At 42.9% G+C, this 20,972-nt stretch overlaps 1 protein-coding gene across 6 annotated transcripts in view; it reads left to right on the top strand.

Moving 5' to 3' along the window:
* The first annotated feature begins 974 nt into the window (after positions 1-974).
* Positions 975-20,972, top strand: part of PLEKHA7 (pleckstrin homology domain containing A7) — a 140,059-nt gene continuing 120,061 nt past the window's right edge. For 5 of the 6 annotated variants that reach the window (XM_042814690.1, XM_042814688.1, XM_042814693.1 and 2 more), the window contains exons 1-3: positions 975-1,057; positions 1,154-1,230; positions 1,325-1,382. In XM_042814690.1, coding sequence (XP_042670624.1) covers positions 975-1,057; positions 1,154-1,230; positions 1,325-1,382 — 218 coding nt within the window. Of the gene's footprint in view, positions 1,058-1,153; positions 1,231-1,324; positions 1,383-20,972 lie in introns of those variants that run through there. The other variant, XM_042814692.1, reaches the window with a different exon arrangement.

Below are 20,972 nucleotides of genomic sequence, written 5' to 3'. Positions count from 1 at the left end.
ACACTACTGAAACATGTGTTTGTTTTACTCCTGTAGTTGCAAGAGAACCAAACTTACTGCGGGTACTTTGTTATGTGATAACTTGCTTCTCATCTCAGCATTGCCAGAGAGCCTCAAAAATGATAATGTTTCAAAGAAAAGCAGCACAGAAGTTTTGGGCTTACAAGTTTTGAATGAAATTCTGATGTAAGACAAAGGGTTGGAAGGCTCCTTCATCGAGGAGGATAAACCAAACTGAATTGTTGGAAGAGGGAAATGTTGAGGATAAGCATCATGATGATGTAACATTAAGGTTGTTCTGTCGAAGTTAGAAGCAGTTCTGCAGCTGTGGGACTCTGACAGACTTTCATAAAATCTCTTCCAAGGTAGAATTTGAGCCCACGCATCCTCACATGCAATCAAACCACTGTCTGGTGTCTATCCTGCATTGCGTCTCGTAGTACTGCACATTCTGAACCATCTGGCCTAGAACCGTATTATCCTCTCCAGAAGTGGCTAAAGAGGCACAGGATCCCATCCCATCCCATCCATGGCGGTGCCCGGTGTGCCGGCTGCATGACCGACAGGAGCTGCCGTTGTGCTGGAGAGCTGACAGCCTCCCCGAGGCTTTAAGCCCTTACGGTCTTTTCCCCCCTCGTGCCTTTCCATCGTCGGGCGGCATCCCGGGACGCAGCGCGAAGCCCACAGCCGCCCTTCCCGTCCCGCCGCCTTCTGGCGAGCGCCGGGAGGCAGCGCGGGGCGGGACGCGCAGCAGCCACGGCCGCCAGCGGGGATGCCGCCTCTCCCGCCGGCGGACAAAGGACCGCTGCCGCCTCCGGCTCCCGGCTCGCCGCCCGCCTCCTGAGGCCGAGAGGCGTCGCCCCCCGCCCGCTCCGGAGGTGGCGCTGCAGAGCAGAGCCGGGCACTGGGCGCCGAGCGCCGGCCGCCCGCACACCCCCTCCCCGGCCGGCCGGCCGGCCGCGCGCACGGCGAACATGGCGGCGGCGGCGGGGCGGGACGCGCTACCTGAGCACTGGTCCTACGGCGTCTGCAGGGACGGTCGCGTCTTCTTCATCGAGTAAGGGGGCGGCGGGAGAAGGGGCGGGGGGGGGTGGCCGCGCGCCCGCCCGCTTCCCGCCGCTAACAGGTGCGCGTTTCCGCCTCTCCCCCGCAGCGACCTGAGCCGCAGCACCACCTGGCTGCACCCGCGCACCGGGGAGCCCGTCAACTCGGGACACATGATCCGCTCCGGTGGGTGCCCGCGTCCCCCGCCCCCCTCCTCCCTCCACCGCCCCGAGGGTCGCGGGCCGCGCGCTCACCGCCCGTCCTGTCTCTGTCCCCGCAGACCTGCCCCGCGGCTGGGAGGAGGGCTTCTCGGAGGAGGGCGCCAGCTACTTCATCGAGTGAGTGCCGCGGCCCGGGGCTGCGGGCCGCCTCCGCGCGGAGGGGCGCGGGATGGGGAAAGTTGGGCGCGGGGCTGTGGCGGCTCCTTGTGGCGGTCGGCAACAGGTTTCCCCCGGCCGCCTGCTCGGTTGCTTAGTCTTTTTTTTTTTTTTTCCTTTTTCTCCTCTCTCCCCCTGTCTTCCTGGTAGTGATAAGCGCGGCTCGCGGCAGGTGGAGCGCTCCCCGGCCCCGCGCCGGCTGTGTGGGCGCTGCGTGTGTGGGCGCGGGGAGGGCGGCAACGGCGGCATCGGTCCGGCCTGAGGGCGCCGCTTGTGTGAGGGGCGGCAGCGCGGGGCTCGGCGCCGTGTGAGCGCCAACTCAGCGCCCGGTGCGGCGGGAGCGGCGCGCGCGGCTGTGCGCCGATGTGGCTCGCGCTGAAGAGCCCCCCCGTGCCTGCATGGCTGACGCAGAGCCCCAGCTGCGCTTTGGTCCCAGCTGCTTTGTCTGGAAGGCTTTTTGTGTCCGACGGCCAGAAAACTTTTTGGTTTCTGACCCGCTTCTGCACAATGTGTTGTCCTAACTGGTGTTGATAGTGTTTTTCAGCTTGAGGTGGAGTTGCTTCAGAAAATGAAGCGTTTATTACTGAAGGGAGTGCGTGTTTTACACAGCAGTCCGATAAACTTGGCCATCCTTTGAAGAACTTCTGTGAGAGAGCAACAGCAGTTCTGGTGCAGCCAAACGTTTTCCTGTCCACTTCAGATTCACCTGACGTAGCATCTTTTGCAGCAGTGATGCTTCCCTGCACACTGCTCCTCTCAGAGGCCCTGGAGCCACGTGGGTTTTCTCTGCTTTCCTCTTTTTCCCATGAGCACGCTGAGCCCCTCTTTTGCTCACATGAAGTCCAGCGTCCTTAGGCAGGGATTTCCATAGCTCACTGCTCTGTTCATCGCTCCTGTGTTGCTCCCACGTGACGAGTTCTCAGCTTACAGAACAGAAAGGCTGCTGGTCCCTTAGTGCATGATTTCACATCTCGTCCTGTTCCGTTTAATAGCACTCCAGTTCACGGAAAGCATGAGCTCTTCATTAACTGCCTCTTTTAACTGGTGATAGTTTGCAGTTGGGTGTCATCCGCAGACCTTTCATGAGCACGCACTCAGTTCTTGCTCCTTAATTACTAATTTATTGAATGGGGTTGGGAGGAATGCTGTGAGCCGCCTTTCTCTCTTGCTATAATATCCACTTCAAATGTGAGCTGTTGTAGTCTCCTCTTTGATTTACTTCTTTCTCTCTCTTCTAGGTCTTATATTAGTTGTAATTTAATTAATTTTGTGTGGGACGTGGTGTCAAATATTTAAATATGTTGGCCAACTCCACTTACATAACTTAATTTTTAGAATGGCAGCAATCAAAATGTTAGGCTGAGTGTTGGATGTGAGCTGTCTTTGAATTTTAAAAGTAATGTTTGATGTCTATTTACTTCCATGTCTTTATTCTTTTTGCTAGTACTGTGGGCAGTCCTGAAGAAGCATATAGTAAAACAAAAGTTGCTAAGCACTTCTCTGCAGTTTTTGAAACATGAAGTCAGTCATCTTTGTTGCAAAAGTGCTTTATGGACTTTTTGGCTTTCTGGCTTTAGAAACTTCTCTGCTTTCTGCATTAGAACTTGTTTGCCTTTTTGGGAAAGACACCTACACTGACAGCGTGTGTGAGTGCTGCCGATTGACTGATGCATCCTGATCTTTATTTTCCTTTGCTGCTTTAACTTTTAGGACTGTAGTTTGCACAAGGAAGTCGTGTAAGAGGCTGCATTCTGGTTCTTCCCACTTCTGCACATCCAGATCTTTCTGAGTGATTTTCTCTGTACTGATTATTTTTCAAGTTTTCTTGATAGCAGCAAATCCTACTAGTGTAGTCCTGCCTTTTATCCTAGAACTACTAAATAAATGATGTAGAAACTGATCTTTTTGGGTCTCCACTTGGTGGTTTAGATAAAATCTCGCTTTTGCAGCTTATTTGCAACTTAGATAGCTTGCCCCAAGGAGAAGAATAGGGTAACTTTTGTATGGTTTTAAGAGTCTTTCCACTTTCCATGTATACAAAACCTCAGCATCTTTGTTACTGTTAATCAGAAAGAGGCATAACATCATTAGTTCGACTCAGATAGTACAGACATCAATTGTGAGAGATTGCAATATGGTCACCTTTGCCTCTGAGCTGTGAGACTTGTATCATCCCCTGTGACATATTTTCTCTTTTCTTCGAGTGACAAAAATGTGTGGAAAACAAGTATCTCCTAACAAAAAGTGGTTGGTTGGCTTGGCTTGCCAGCCTTTCATCCATTTTAAGAGGAATGCTGATTTAGGATTGGTCAGAGGTTGGAATGTTTCTTTGCCTAACAGTATCGCAGGCATTTCACTTTCCGACTTCGAGTGCCTATGATGGCTTGCACTACTCATTCACCTCTCTCCTGTTTTGTTTTCTCCGCTAATGCTTATGAAATACATTGTGTACGTTGGGCAAGTGCTTTGTGTTGGAGTCACTGCAGGAAGAATGTTGCTAAACATATAGGGGATTGAATGAGCATTTGCAACACTTGCTGTGGTTTGCTTCAGGTAGCTGATAGGTAGGTAGGCTTGGCCAGCAGGCTTTCTGGGGAAGGAGAAAATGCCACATTAATACTGCATGTCACAAAGGTAGAATTGCATTCAAGTTGTAAAGTTAGGAATAGGCAAACAGCTGTCAGCACTGAAATAGCTGAAGTTGACCTTTTGCTGATGGATTTCCGAAATCAGTTTTTCACAGGATAATATCTATTTTGGTCACTTGTTTGAGTAGCTCTTAAAACTCACAAAAGTGCCTTTTTTCCCCCCTCTTCTATATAGGAAAAAAGCACGGTATGTATTACTTGGATATAAATCTATGTCTGATTTAGTGGGTGGTAACCCTGTGTGTGGTAGGTGGGTTGGAACTGGATGATTTCGAGGTCTCTTCTAACCCAGGCCATCCTATGAAATACCAAAAATGGGAAGAACACCGAAGTGGTGAGCAGCAAACTGAAATCTGTGTTTGTAGCTGGGATTCTGCTCTGTCAAACATATATGCAGATACCGTGCTGCTGAAAACCATGCAGGAGCTTGGATTTGCCAGCTGCTGGCTGTAGGTATTCCCCAGCCATTTGCTCTGCTGTTAGGGACTCTGAGGATGGTTTCTGGCTAAATGAAAGGACCGCGTGCTCTAAAGTGTCCTGGAGAAACTTTTGGGGGAAGAAATGTGGTTCCACAGCAGTAAAGGCTGTTGTTTGGCTAGATGTGCTGCAGCCTGCAGGTTGCGATTCGCTGCCGGAACAAAGTGTTGCCACTGCGGGGACTGGGCTTCATTGAAGTAATTCGTATGGGAGGTGTGAAATTAAGAGGTGGAAGAAAAATGCCGGAATTGGATTTTGTGTTGGGATAGGAGGGGAGAAAAGCAGTGCAATTCGGCAGCAGTACCGGGCGGTCTGTAGCGGCATCTGCTGGCTCACGGGTGCGAGGTGAGAGCCGGGGAGGAGCTGCCGGCCTGGGGCCAAGCCTGCCTGCCTGCCTTCTTGTCCTTGCCGGTCTATCAGCCAACAAGTGTGGAGAAGAAGAGCTACATAAAGTAAGCTGTACTGTCTGTAGCAGTTTCTCCGTCTCTTGTTGCCCTTTGGATCTCCAGCTTGAGCACACGACTTTTTTAATTAATTTTGGGTGGTGAGCAAAACTGCACTGGGAATATTGGGTGTGCTGGGTAGGTACAGCAGCTGTGTTTCATTCAAGTTAGGGCAACACATACGTCTCATCCTTGTCGATGGTTAAAATGAGAAATCACTCATTAAAAAGTCAAGTAAATGCTGATAGATTTGTACTCAGGCAGAGGTTGCTAAAAATTGCAGACAGCAAAAGAAGTACTTGGTAGCTCTCAGAGAAGGGAGGGAGCGAGGTTGGTGCAGGGTGCCCTCTATAAGCAGGCTGGGAACTTTGCACAGGGAGAATACCACGTGTGGTTTGGTTCTGTGGTGTATATGAAGAGGAGCATTGTGTGCATTCCCTGGTGGGGGGGGGAATGAGTGTATAGGGGGAGGTGCCAGTTTTTGTTTGTTTTTAAAGCGTGGCTGCACCAAAAGGTATTTAGCTTGGTTTGTCAGCCCCTGTTTGCCTTTCTTCCAAAATACACATTTAGTTGTTGGGAAAACTGAACTTTGACTACCTGAGGAGGGAAGTGAGGGTAACACATATTTAAAGCATAATTCCTATTAACTTCAGATGCTGTTTGGGTGTTGAGTGCTTCTGGTAAATAAAGGAACATTCTTTTGTTCTGTTTCGGGTTATACAACTGACTTATGTCTGTAGCTCAGAAATACGGGTAAAACTTGGTTCCAGAGCTGCTGGTATCCACTTTGCACCTTTCTTTCAGTACACTTTCTTGTATCTTTAACATGAGTCGGTCAGAAAAACTTCAGCCATTCATTCCTCTTTCTCATTCCTTGCAGAGCAAGGTGTGCTTCTGCATTCTCTGAGATTGTGTGTGTGTGTGACCACGTGTCTGAATCAGGTATATTGCAGTGGGGGGTTTCAGTGGTTCTGAAAGTCTTGCTATAATGTAAAGATGAGGAATATACGCAATTGTAATATAGGTATAGCCCTAGTTTAAAAAAAATAGCTTTTTGAACCCTGTGTTACATTTTAGACTGCTTCTAGAAGCGTATGGTATGTCTACCACATCAGGTGAGCAAACAGATAATCTGTTCAACACTTAATTTGGTTTTGTTTATTGCAAATATATACATATATGTAATTTAAAATATTTGGTACAGCAAAATCTTGGTTTTAATAAGACATATGTTGCTGAAGGAAGTTGCTTCTTCAGTCTGCCAGCAGGCACTGAACTCTCCAGCAGCTGGGCATAGTTTAAAGGATTACTTATTTGCAGACAAATATCTCATATAAGATGTTTTTGTATTTTATGATGGAGAAAGTGAAGAAGTACATTTTCCAGATGAGCCTGGCAATACTAAACAGCCTTGTACTAAACAAGTGCTTCAGCAAAGGCAGAAGTGTGTGCTGTGAAGTACTTGGGTGCAGGCTTTTCTCCCTGCTTCTGTGCCCTGCGTTTCCCAATCCTGTTTGCTACAGATGGATTATTCTAAAATGAGTTTTGACTTCTCGACTGATCAAAGTTAGCCATCATCTCAAATATTTACACTTCTTTGCTACAGATGAAGTATGTTGCATTAGTATCGTACTGCTGCAACCTTGCAAGGAGCAATAATGCAGTGTCACATTTACTAATATCATATCTGATACTATCCAGTATGGCTGTACGTTCAAATTTGCTGCTGAATCAAATTTAGTTTGACTTTGCCTCCTAGATGTGCTTCTTAAATTTTTTTATTGTTACGCCCTTGGCTTGGTTAACAATAAAGGATGGAGCTAAAACCTCATCCTGCTTGTAGCTTAATTGTCTTTTCCTGCAGCGTTATTAGACTATTTTTAAAAAGTCTGCTCTGAGGTACTGCTGTCCTTAGAAACAGCACTTCTGATCTGAATGCAGATTGCTAATTGAAGAAGTTAAAATCCAAGGAGAATCTGGTTAAGCTCCCAACCTTTTTTTTTCTTTTCTTTCCTTTTCTTGATTGTGTGCCATGTATGCTTGGCAAGAACATCGCTGACTTGTCTGGACAGGTGGAAAAGTGTGCTATCAGTAGCAGGAACGTGCATTTTTTCTTGGAGGTTTAAGCCCTTACGTTCCTTGTTGCTTATCTGTATTCTAAAGGTTCTATCTGTAGTTTCAAAAAAAAAAAAAAAAAAACACAAAAAAAAAACCAGCAATAAAACCTCAACCAAATAGTTGTGAATGAGTTTTGGATACAGTCAAATAAAGTATCGGAGTAATACTAAACTTAATTTACGATGCTATGTCAAGCATTATGATGGTTTGTATTCTCTTCCTGGAGGCCAAACTAAGAACAGAGTATTGAGCTTTCTGTGAATAATGTCAGTACTGCAACATGCCCGTGATTTTTCCAGGACCTTTTGTGGTGAAATATGACAAAGCAGCAAAGCTGCTCGTAGTTTTCTACTTCATTTTATCTGAAAAAAAATGCAGAGTTAATGGCTTTTTGCAAGTTGTGTATTTGTTTCAAAATGCCATATTTTCACAGCTGTCTTCAAATTAGCAAAATGGCGGAGCAGGAACTTTCATGTGAGTGATATTTCTCTGCCCCTTTTTCTGGGTGGAAGAATGACTCCTTTGATTGACTTAAGATGTTGGTGTCAATAGAATGAAGAAGAACTGGAGGCACTGTTTGTTTATCAGCCACTGTAAATCAGAGGTCAAAAGGCCAATGGCAGGTGGGTTGTCTGTTTCTTTGTTTTTTAATAGGTATGTTTAAAAGCTGATTTTTAGGCGTTTGAAATGTGTGTTCTGCAGATGAATCTCTGAGTTCAGTGCCTACTTTGGATCAAAGAGGAAGAAATTGGACTTAACGACATAGATCTGCTCGGAATGTTAGAGCGTATCAGCAGACAGAACTGTACTAATGGGTGTGATTCACTGATTGGTAAAGCAGCATTAATCTCTTCAGTGTGTTTTTCTGAAGATCAGGCGTCATTACACCAGCTGTTTGCATAGGAGTTTAGACAGCAAGCAGTTGTTCCACAGAGGATGCATTGGTTCAAAACCACGTTGAATTGCCTGGACTGAATTAAAATTAACTGCAGTTAACTGCAAAGTAACGAAAGCCCCTTTTCTTAGATGACAGCTATCATCAGCTAGTCGTTGTTTATTGTTGCTGTCTCAGGATATCAGCTCTTATAAATGTAACTGGTTTTATTTATTTATTTTAAACGGGTACTTCACATACTCTTAAAGTAGTTATTTACATTGTAAAAAGAGGTTCTATTGCTGACACACCTTTTCTTAAGTGAGATTTTTTCTGCTTGTTTTCCATTTAAGACAATGGTTTTGTCAAGTGACTGGGAGCAATGTCTTTATTTCCTTCCTCGCACGTCTTTGGAAGATGCTATTCTTCAAGTGCTACTTCTGTGCTTTTCTTTTCTAGCGCAGGCATACTTGAATACCTGAAACATTTTCAGAGAGCGATAAGATTTATTCCTTCAGTGCCTGTGTGCCTTGGCTCAGTATTCAGTTGTGAATAGTCTCAGCCCCTTCCTTTTGCTCGTGGAATTACTCATGCAGTGAGTCACAGCTGAAGCTCATTTACAAAAAACAAGCCCACGAACAGAAAACCCACAGTAACTTTTTAACTTCTCAGATGTGAAGTCACTGTATAAAACTATTAAAAAAAAAAAAAAAAAAATAGATTACAGACACCAAGTTAGGCTCTGGTGTATTTGTTTTTATTCATTTTTCATTGTATTTAGCCCTTCCAGTTGAAATGCAACGTGATAAATCTTGATTTCATCAGGTGCTAGTATCAGAGTAACAGATGTTCCTCAGTGTCGGTGGCTGTTTATTACTTTCTCTTAAAACTGTCTCATTTGGGAAGCTGGGTGTCTACAGCTCCAGCAAAGCCTTTCTGCAGAGTTGCATTTCTGTATCCTGGAGAATACTGAGTTGTCTGAGAAAGGATTGGAACCACAGAATGGGGGTAAGAAGACTGAATTACCGAGGGGTATGACAGTGCTGTTTGACAGTGAAGGAAAACAGCAGTCACTTTTTTGACTTCCTGTATATTTCCATGGGTGGCATTTTCTTCAGTATGTGATTATTTGGCATAAAATGCAGATTTTGCTGATGGATTCTTATTGCAGTTGAATGTCAGCGGTGATACCCACTATCTGTTAGGCAGGAGCTGTCATCCTGATGCAGGGGAGTCCTTGCCAAGAGGTTTACAAATCATACTAAGTTTTGTATTGTGGTGGTAGCTTCCCTTTCTGCTAAGTGTGAAGTGCTGCAAGTGTTAGTGGCTTTGGGGATGCAGAGAATGTGTGATGAGCAGCATGCGCTTCCTGCGTTGCTGTGTTTGGAAGACAGCTGAGCTGTGGATGCAGAGGTTAGTTAAAGCACTGCCTGAAATCTTTTACAAAGAAACAGCCACAGATTGTGTTTTTAAGTCATGTCTAGAATGAGGCTACAAGGATTTTTGAATTATTGATGTACAGAAGAGAGTTCTATCTGTGTAGGAAAATGTGACTTAAATTTGTTTAGGCTGTCTGGCAGCTATTTCCAGAGTGGCTTCTGTAGCCATGATGAGGTACGTTATGCTTTTTGTGTGGGAATAGGAAGTTATTTTTACAAATAATGGCCTGCAAGTGAATATTTGTTTGCTTCCTGTAGAAACAAAATGTCAGACATTTTATTCTTGATGAATTTTTAAAGATTTGTGTGACAAGAAGCGCAATCAGGAGGTCTGCTAATGAGCTGATTAAACTGATGGTCCAAATGTAGGTAATGCAGTTGGTTTAGGAATGAAGTTCAACACAGACAGTTCTTGTCTATTTGTAGAATGTAAATGGTGAATTAACCTTTCCTCCTTTCATCTCACCTTTAGTTCTGTAACTGATAATGAACGTGTTTCCACGTGTTGTCAGGTCTGCCTAATGGTTTGGGGTGAAACTGATTTAGAGAAACTGACTGCAGAGAATGCTGCTCTTGGTGAATTTCAGCATCCTGTAAAGACATGTAAGTGAAGAGGTAAATGGAGCATGGTTCTGTGTTGGATTAATTGAACAAAATTATGTAGTATTCTCCTAAAAGTATTCTGGTTCTGCAGTCGCATAGAAATCTGTTTGCTGCAAAGATTAGAAATTGTACTTCTATTGTACTACTCACTTTTGGGTTTTATTCATTCAGCTCAGCTGCCTCCTAGCCAATTAACTCAATATTCCATTACATTTGGTTGCTAAAGCTTGCAGGGAGAACACTAAATTGCAGTGTAAGGCTTGTCTTCTGGGGATGTGAGCATAGCTATGAAGGTATGGCTTCTGAGTGCTACCATCCCCAAAAAGTGCCCATATGAAGAATTAGAGTGGAACAGCAGTGTTAGTGGAGCCCATATGATTACAGCTGATTTGAAAGTAGTATGCTTGCTGCTCCATAGGGTCCTGGCTTTCCTTAGGTTCAGCTGTGCTCATCAGATACAAAATAAATGGTTAGGAAACATCCAGTCCTGCCTTGTAGGGATGGATGTGTGTAAGAACAACCAGCCTTCCTGGAAGCTTTTATCTACCTGTAGGGTAGACACAAACAATTTCTGCCTAAAAATCAAATAAATTACTTTTGTATCAAGTGGAGATGGTAGAATGTAGCATTAGTCAGAACTGCCATCTTCATGAGCAAAAATACTTCTGTCTGTGAAATTTACCCAGCTTGACAGTTGAAATATTTTCACTTACATGGACTCATTTGTGTGAAATAAGAAATCCTTCAGTGGGCATTTTGTGCTAGATCTGTGTTTCCAGAAATGGGTTTGGTGATCTGGAATAGAGGCCTGAAATCAATTTTGTTGTAACAGAGAACTTGAGGATCCCAATTGAATTTCATTTGTGAATTGAGCTAAAATAAAATGTGTCTTATCAATAGGTGAAGAAATAGATTTTTAAGTGTCTTGATGGATTTTATTTATTTATTTATTTATTTTATTATTATTATTATTATTTTTAATAAGTGCTTCAGATCATTGTAAATAGTAAATCTTGATGTGTTACGTTCCAGTTTTGGGCTGATTTTGGGCTTCTGTTCCTACCTGGTCATAAATTGTCGAAAGAAAAAGGCACTTAAGTGTTTTCCTGTAGCTATGTCAGAAGCTCAGAAGAACTGAATAAGAAGAGGAAATCTTTTCACTGTGCCTGCCCGGAAACTAAAGCACTGAACAAACTTTGGAAAGTAGTTCAGAGGTACAAGAATCACCTATTCCGCATATGTTATGGGCAAGTTAACTTGTTAAAATGTGATTTCTGATACTGTAGGATAGATTTATATAGGAGAAATTTGTGCAGGATTGCACATCAACTCCTAAAAGCATGCCATTGCATTTCATTTGCTGTAAATGGGGAAAAAACCCACCAACAACTAACCACAAAACCCAGAATTTTAAATACATAAGAGAGTTGTAAAGTGTCGTGTTTCATTTTTTTTTTTTCCCCATGTCATTGTATGTAGGACAGCAAATGCATTTATAGTGGCTACCATTCTTTAAGGGAGATGGAAATCTGGTAAGATTAAAACAGGGAAATGATACCCACTACCCAATCAGTTGACATTTAGATGCTTTCGAATGAGTCTATGTTAAAATGCAGTTATAATGATGCAGGTACCACCTCCTCCTCCAAAAAGAAAAGCAGTAAAAATTCTTCAAAAAGCTCAAGCAGCACAAAGTGTGAGGGTTTGTATAGTAGGAGCTTTTCTTCCTGTCTCATACTTGGTAAATCCTCTCAGAAGTCAGCACTTGCCATCTTCTTAGAACAGCACTACCAAACGTGCTGCCCACTGAGACAGATGGCTGTAAGGGAAATAGCTCTGCTTGGGATATTTTTCTGGATGCTGAGAAAACAGGTTGTGTCTTAATCAAAAGCTTTGAAAAAATAGGAGCAGTTCTAAGTCTTTCTTGATATTTTTGCTGTTTCAGCTGTTGAAAGGTCAGAGAGATTTGCAGTAAGCTTTTTAGTTGTAGATGTCCTGTTAATTTTCCTTTGATTTTTTTTGATGTCTGGACCTTTAACATTGACTGGGGTAAAAGACTCTTATCACTGACTGGATACTTAGACTCTTGTTATTCTTATGGTGAAGCTTTTTATGGAAGCTATTTAATTGTGAGGATGGATGCTTTTTCCTCAACAACTCCAACAATTAGAGGAAGGCATTTGTACCTAATCTGAAATACCACAGGAGAGGAATGTCTGTAAAAGCTTTCTATGTCTTAGGTTGATAGTCCCTTCCCCCAGCCTTTCCCAAAGGTGTTAAAACCAGTTTCTATAGGGCACGAAAAACAGGTTTGTCTTTCAGTAATGCTTCTTTGGAAAATAAAGAAAAACCTGTAGGAGACAAACAGTTTTAGGGATGGTCTGTTGTGGAAAGCAAGTGCTCATGTGCTGGAAAAAAGGCAGACCAACTCACTAAAGCGGGCTACTGCTTAGTAGGTACTTATAATTTAAAAATAAAAATTAAGATTTCTTGTAAGCATAAGTGTCTCCTTATGTTGCCTGCTGAAGAGGCTTAAATGTCACAGCTCGTGTATGGTCTTAATGGCTCAAAGTAGCTGGAAACAAGCAAGGGACCTACAGCACACAGCTCAGTACTTGCATAAACCTAGAATTGCTTCTAGCCACAATATGGATGCTGCTACTGATGAGAAACTGTTCCCATTCCATCAGCAGTGCTGAGACACGGACACTCCTGGCTTGAATAGTCAATGCCATTTGTTTAAACATGCACACACTGAAGTGAAACTGTAAATGACAGACAAACCTTAGCATTCAACTGCTCGAGGATTATGAGGAGGTACTTCCTGTAGGGGTTGGGAAACGGTATTCTCTATCTGAATGGGTGAACCGGTGCCCCGAGAGGAGACTTGCTGAGTGAGTCAAGATGGGTGGGTACAGAAACTGAGCACTTCCTTCCAGGAGCAGAAGACAGCCAGGCTCAGAAAGCTGCGGACACCAGGGACAGCACTTCAGTTGGTGGTCCGGGCTGGGTTATGGAGGCAAGAATGTTGTTACCATGTGCCTGAGGGAGGCTGGGTGAAGAGGAAGCCTGCAAAGTTGCTGCACTACTGCTTGGTGTCTGAGGTGTGACGTTACAGCTACTCTGAGGTAATAAGGAAATTTGGTGATTGCTTTTTCTCTTCTTCTCCAATCCATACTGCTCCATTTTTAAGGGTGTATGTACATGTACTTGTGTTCCCCAAGCAGTGGAGGAAAGTTAGATAAAGCTGTGTGAGAGACCTCAACTTTGGCAGGTGGGCATCTTGGTCAGGTCTCTGTTCTTTTTCTTATGGGCTGGCTTTACTCAGTCTGATTGTTAATGTTTCCTTTTAGGTAGTAAGATTGCAGTGTAGTAAATAGACAGGGAAGGATAACTCTGCAGGGGGCTGTTGATCTACTGATTTCAAGTGGAGTGAAAAAATTCATTGATCGTGGAAAGAAAAGAGCTGTTGAACTGTTTACACCTAGAAAATCTCAGCTTAATGACTCCCGATTTTCTCTGCTTTGAGAATCTTTACTGTAAATGCTGTGTGAGCAGAGTGATAGGGTTAGCTGAGGTCCCTCTGGTTTCCCACATGATTGTGCTGGGCTGGGGGGCAGCCTGACCCTTCTGCTGTGTAGCTCTGAATTCTCCAAGGAGCTCTGCAGTGTGGCCAATGAGCTTTGTCCATAGAGCCTGCTTGTATGTTCAGTGTCAGCAATGTGTTTCTGTGGTTGCTCTGCAGTTTGGGGCGGGAAGGGGATCCTAGAGTGCCATGAAATCAAAGGAAATGGGGAAGTCCTTTGCAGGAAGGCTTCTGTGTTTCACCTACACACAAACTGCTCAGTGAAACCTGTCCAAAAAATGATTTTTAACTTTGTCTGTGCTCTCACTCATGAAGTGATGTGGTATTTTCACTAAAGCTTAAGCAATAACTTCATTTAAATATGCATTGCTGGATAACAAGTGTTTCTAACAAATTTCTCTCTTAACTTGAAACTTGGAAAATGCCTTTTTATACCCCAAGCATGGATAGTTTCTCTATGAAAACAGAAGTGTCAGACATGCACATCATCAGAGTGTTTTGTTCTTTTTCTGAGGTTGAATGATGTTGAATGTTCCACTAGAGTTTTTGAGGCTTTGATTGAGGGCTGATCATAGGCTGTGAAGGAGTGATGTATTTTTCTTTGCCGGTCGTTAATTATTCCACAGAGGTGAAAATATTGATTGGATCGCTTCCTCTTAGAACCAAATACTTTTTCCTATCAGGCTTAATGCTCTCTGAGCTGCCTGTTCCTTGCAGCAAGCTGTAGGGAAACGGGAGCACGGCTTGGGCAGCTGCAAAGCAACTGCCAGCTGAAACCCGGTATTCCTGTGCTTACAAACTTGAACTGTGTTCTGAAAAAGTGGAGTAACACCTTTTGTGGCAGGACGATGGAAACAAGTAGCCGGTGATTCTGCTGCTGAATAATCTGGCGTGCCGCCAGCTGGTCTGAATCCTCATGGCTTGGGAAAATGCAACCAAGAGCGATGGGCTCAGGAATGCGCCCGCCACTGTGCTGCATTGTGAGTGCGGGGCGAAGGCCCCCCCTTGCCGAGCATTGGCTCTCTGAGACCTGGCTGTGCCTGGAAGGCTCTCCTGCTGCCCCTCTGTTTGCTTGCATGTGAACTGCTGTGCTAGTGGCGTTTTGGCAGATGGAGAGTTAAAAAGCTGCAGAAATAAAACCTGTGCAAAGGATGCTGCTTTCACATAATGGAACGGAGACCTTCGCAGTCACGCATCTTGAACAGAAAAATATGTAGTGCGTTAGCTTAGCTCTGTGGGGAAACACATGGCTGTGCTGTTGTTTATTGGTTGTTCCTCTGGCTTCAGTGGTGCACCACTGAGAATCAGCAAGGTCTATGGGGATGAGGAGGCAGGCTTGCAAGACATTTCCTATTGTTTGAGGTGTCAAAATGCACAGATTCTTGAGCAGCGAAACTGCTTTTACGCATGCTCTTTAAAAGGCAGGAAGAGTCCTCTCTCAGGAGTGTCACAGTAACAGACACTCCTGTTCGGTTCCTGGAACAGCTTTCCCAGGAATTTGATTACCCACAGATTTACAAGGACCAAAGGTTCCCACTACTTACAGTAACACTCAAAGAAGCAAGCAAGCAATGAAGAGAAATGAAGTTCAAACGTTTCTTCAGACTTTGAACAGTATCTGCAGTTTTGGTCCCATTTCTTGTATTCCTTCGTATCTCAGTTTCAAAGCAAGCCCTGAGAAATACTTTCTTATGTTAATTGCAGTTGAGGAAATTGGGGCTCTGCAGGCTTCAGCTGTGCCACAAGAGGGCATTCCTGGTGCTGGTTCTGCTACCGTTGGGGCATAGATGGCTTTGGCATGCATGCCTGTGGATGAATCGTTCTTGGGGGAAAAAAGACTGAAGTGATGTTTCTTTTCTCTAAACTCCTTAGTTTCATAACTTAAAAAGGAATAGTTTGACATCTCTGTTTTCATAGTTAACCTGGAATTGTTGGATGTCTGAGAATTCAAAGTAGAGTGTTCCCTGATTTCTGCACCTGGAGAGGTTTCAATAAATGATCCACCTGGTAGTGATGAGTAGAATTAAATCAGGCAGGCCAAGAATATGTTGCTGGAACCAGGAACTTTTTATTGTGTGATTCAGCTGGCTGGTAAGAACAGTGTATCCATTTGTTCTGTCATATGGAAGACTGATAAAAAGGGAGGAAATGTAACTGCAAGCACTATAAGCACTGCAGTCTGAAGTACTGCACCTAATGCAAGATACAACCATGCAGGCATTTTGTAGAGTTTGCACTTTATCACTGCTACTCAGCAAGATAGTAAGTGGAAGAAATAATTGGAGTTGTACACTGTGCCTAGTAAATTAGGCTCACCATTTAATTTGGAGGTGCCCACTCTTTGTAGAGGGATGAGCCAGGCTCTTTCAGGAAGTCTTACAGCCCTGTACGTATTGTTCCTTCCCCTTGATGCTTGTGTGCCTTCACCTAATCAGGTGCAAGGCCTACAAGAGCAGCATGGGCTCTTGGCAGCTCAAAGGGCATGCTGAGGCTCTTCGGTTGTTCACCTTCATTCCCAGGTCTCACCGTCACGTGCTGAGGGTCCTCTCCACTCATGAAAAAAGAACGCAGGAGCAGAATGCCAGGAGAGTTTATCCAACTTGAAATACCTCTGGTTTTGAGCATCCCTCGGGAAATATGGCAACAGGGAGGAGCGCAGAAGCCAGATGAATTGTTCTGGCAGGTTGGATTTGTTATGCCAGCCCTACTAATCTTCAGGGGCTTTCCGATCTCACTGAACGCTGAGCATAATTGCGGTAGGATTTGGTGTGTTTGCTTATTCCAAATGGGGAGATTGAAGCCTTGTAAACCATTCCTCATGCTCTGAAATTGGAGGGAAGGCATTTGCCAATGCAACACAAAACTTAATTCGGAAAGTTGAAGCAAAAATTCTCTCCGCAGCAAAGCGTGGATGATTGTCTAACGTACTTTTTGCACAACTAAATTCACACATGAAGTAAAAAACCAACAAGAAACAAACAAAAAACCCACCTTATTTCTTTAATAACAAGCCCATATTATTAATGTCAAAGCATTGAAGTATTTTCCAGATTAAAGAGAAGTATTGGGTCTCTCTCTTAAAAAAATTAAGATATGGGAATACCTTTTTAGCCATCAGTCACTTGGCATTTTTTGCTGTAGTTAACATTCTAAAATAAACAGACTTGTAATTGAAATTTGTTATTAAATCATTCCTTTAAAGGTCAGTAGTTTGCATCAGGAAAACAGATGCTTCTGTTTTTGTTGTTCAGTTCTGCAGCACATCTGCATGGTTATTCAAAGGATGGCTGAAGCTTTCTGAATACTTCTTGTGGAAGGGTACAGTGGCACTAATGATTTTCTTACATCAGTTGAATAATATGAATGCTAATTTTTAATAATTCTGTTTGGTTAGACATGCAGTGATTCATCATGAAAAGCATTCATTCTTCTGCCAGTGTTCTCTACAGTTCTTCTGCTAGTTCTCTATTGGGATTTCTTTTTTATTGATATGTGTATTTTTCCTGAAGAGTATGTGCCTTCGTACGTGGTGTGTTTATCTTTGTAGTTTGCTTGGAAAAGATCATTCATATTATTTCACTGCTTTCTTTTCCCTTTAAAAGAAAACTTACCTTATTGGATTTATTTTTTTTATTGTATGTGAATACACTTGCAATGTATGTGCTTCAAAAAAAAAAAAAAAAAAAAAAGGAAACTGAATACGTGCTGGAAGAAATTGATTCTACGATTCTGTGAAAGGATATCCTGCCTGACAGATTTTTCAGCTGGGTTCTGCAGTGCTTCTGTGTCTTCTAAAAGTTTCATTTTGAGGCTGTTGTGGAATTTTAATCTCATTGGAATGAGAAAGTGCGTGTGCTGGTAGCTTATTTTGTTTACTCCTTAAGAGCAACGTTTTAGCTGTTAGTAAGCCTGTATTAACACCCAGTTCTAGAGCTGTTTAGCTTGGTTCTGCATACAAGTGCAAACATAACTAGCTCCAAACTAAAGCTCTCTTCCTTTCAGTGTTGGGACAACAATCCAGAGTGTAAAAAGCACTGGAGATTTGGGTTTGTATGCACCTTGAAAGAAACGAGAAAAACGTGAGTTAAGGCTAAGCTGCTGTCTGTGGTTAGCCCTGAGTGGATTCATAAATGGTGTTTGCAGAAGAGGTACTGTCATAATTGGCACCAAGTAATTTTGTTTTGAAAGTTTTAATTGAGGCTTTGCTTGAATTACTCATGAAAGCTCTGCTGCTCTTCACATGAATTGGTGCTAAACTGCAGGAAAGCTGGTAGAAATCCAGAGGTGTACACCTATGCAACAGATGTATGTGCCTGTAGGCACATGCATGCCTTGGATCTCGTATAGCCAATAAAACATTTTTTCAAAACCCTTTGTGCTCTAAATCTAGAGTCTGGGAATGATGACAAGCTGTGCTAGCTGCATTTAAAAACAAGCATACCCTCCCTCTTCCCACACAAGCACGTGTAGAAATGACAGGATTGCTCATTTCCATCAGCACAGCACTACAGAACTTGTATCCATACGTGCAAGGGGGCAAAATGCACTGGATTTGTAGAAAACAAGACGCATTAAGTGCTATTTTGGGAGCTGTGCTTTGAGTTGTAAGGGCTTACGGAGATGCTGCTGGAAGTCTTTCCAGTGGAGCCCTGTCCAGCATCCAAGCAGTAGATTCCAGGGACGTTCCATGAGAACTTCATTGTTACTACAAATTGCTAAAGCTGGTGCATAGCACAATGGAGGGCCTGTTGCAATGTGAAATGCTTGCAGTCCGCCTTGTTGACACGACAATGATGACTTTTGTTCATAGTCTGCTGTGAATGGCGCTTCTCAAAGTAACCAGGTTTAATTTCTGGTGCTGCCTTTTGGCTTTGGAAAACAATACCTTTGGTTAAGATTCATTTTTTATTAGAATGTGCTTAATAGACTGAATATTTTTCATAACACTCTACTAACTCAATGCGTAACCAGTAAAAAACCTTGTTTGAAATGTTCAAAGTCATACGTGGTTCTTACACTCCTGCGCTGTTAATAGCAGTGGATGGTATGTTTATATACAGTCTCAGAAATGATACTTTTCACAGTCACTAATGCAGGAGAGGGAAGGAACTGGTGGAGGGATGTGAGTGAGAGCAACTGTTCCTGAACATATAACGTTTGGCCACAAGCTTTCTTTAAGGCATTGTTAGGGGATTCGTCAGCAGATTGCTGGTCTGTAAATGACTAAATCCTAGTCCACTCTTTATTTCTGTGATTACTGTATCACTTTCTGTAGGGAAAGTTATTACCAAACCAAACAACATGGTGTTGCTGGATGTCTCTTTTGTGAATAAAGCTGTCTGTTTTGTGGTTTAAAGCCAGAGCCAAACCTTGGCAATGTTCACTTGGCCATGTTGCTCCTGGTATTACTTGCGGTGCTTTAGAATATACATATCATGTACTGCTGCTCTCCATTTTTCTCCTGCAGAGAAAATTGGTTGGTGTACAGAGTGCAGTGTCTTACCAAGGGCACTGTACTATAATAAAATCCTTTGTATGAGGTGTTCCAGGGTTTTGACAAGGAGAAGGCAAGGTGAAATACGTTTATAACTTGAAAGAAATATCCATTTGACTTGACCTAAATGTTTTTGCATGTATTCCTTAAAATGCATGCAATACTTGAATGGTGTGCAATTACTGAAGTAGTTGAACAATAATAGAAAATTAAAACAGCTTATATTTCAAAACATTTCTTGCTTTAGAAGTCTATTCTACAAATATTCAGTTGAATAATGAAGTTAATGCTGCTAATTTTTTTTTATTTTTTTTTTTAATGCTACTCAGCACATGTATGTGTTTTTTTCAGCTCTAACTCCATGCTATTTATTATACTGGACATGAAGCAAGATGCCTGCACTGCCAACGCCCGAGGTATATATACTGTTATAGATAGTGGCAGTGGCACTTACAGGCTTGGTTCTCTGATGGTTATTGTGATGATGCGATGGTATTTTGAAATCAAGCAAATGGTGGCCGGGTTGGTAATGAATATAGATGTTATTTAGTGATAGTTCAGCTAGTGACTTCAAAAGTGTCTTTTTTGAGAATAGGTAATTTCTTCAGTAGTTAATGTTCAAGCGTGTCATGCCTTATGGTGTTTGTTTAGCCCTTTTGTTCTCGAGCTAAATAATGAACTTAGATTCTAGGTCACATTCACAAGTTTGAATCTTACTGGAATGGAGCTTGTGTGAATACTTAAATTATCAAATTGGTAAACTATTCACTGTTAAGAAAATAGTTATGGTGATATTCTTCCAAAGCAAATAGGTTAGAACAGGTTAAGGTGCTGCTGACATACGTGTTTATCATGTCTTGCTACCATTGCAGTGTATTTCTTTATGCACGAGGATCTGCTAGGTCTGCATAATTAATTCTGCGTAATTGCTACTGGAGCTGAAATTCTGTGTGATCATAAATTCAATTGCAACACATGAATATAATTAACCCTCATTATGTGTGCCTTGTAAGTTCCATTCAGTTAGTTGATTTTGTAACCGTCTGAAAAAAGCTGTGGAGATCCTGTTGTATTCAGCAACCACGCAAAGGAAATGAAGAAATGTGTAAGCAGTGATGTGATTGCTACTGGGTAGTGCTGGATAGTTTTGGAACTTGGTGGCTCACGCAGGAGCATCCTGGACAAGAACCCTGACAGCCTTAGTAATGGAGGAATAGTTGTCAGCAAGTCAGAAAGGTATTGACTAAAACTACAGGTACAAGCAAACATGTAGAAAATTGCTGCTCAGTAGAGTAATAGATGTTTTATATCATTTCTTTATGTTAATTCTTTAGATACAGATCTGTGTCCATTGCTCTCCTAAAGTGTTTTCAGGAATGGTCATCTCCTGAGCTGGAAGTGAAGGCTGACAATCAAAGAGCTTCATATGTTGCCTGTAACCAAGGTGTTGGCCTTCAAGTTACACATCTCAGATCCCACCATCCTCCTCGCTGGTGTTGTAAAGCCAGTGAGTTCTCCTTGCCTACAAGGCTTTGCCAGAATGTGTGTGCTGTCTTTTGTGATGGCATCTCTACCCAGTTACCCATGCATAGAGAGTACTGGTGAATATATATAAAAATAGGAGGCAAAAATTGTGTGGGAAGTAGAGCAAAACTGTTAAGAAGCATATGTTTACTTGCAGACTAGCAGATTAGCATACTTGAATGAAATGCTGAAAAAAAAGTAAAGGTTTTATTCTGTTGTCTTTTGCTTTTATTTTTTTTTTTCCAGGAACTATGTTCTCTGAGCTAAACCAGCAATCTGTCTCCATCCTCTCCTTTTATAGGAGCTTTTAGCAACATCCTTTCAAGTAAGCTGAGTGTGCTGATG

Source organism: Centrocercus urophasianus, unplaced genomic scaffold (genome assembly GCF_019232065.1).
Source record: "Centrocercus urophasianus isolate 14NV4802_14NV808 unplaced genomic scaffold, USGS_Curo_1.0 seq_14, whole genome shotgun sequence".
Lineage (NCBI taxonomy): Eukaryota > Metazoa > Chordata > Aves > Galliformes > Phasianidae > Centrocercus > Centrocercus urophasianus.
Note: the sequence above shows the minus strand (reverse complement) of the source record. Positions and strands in the feature narration are given on the sequence as shown.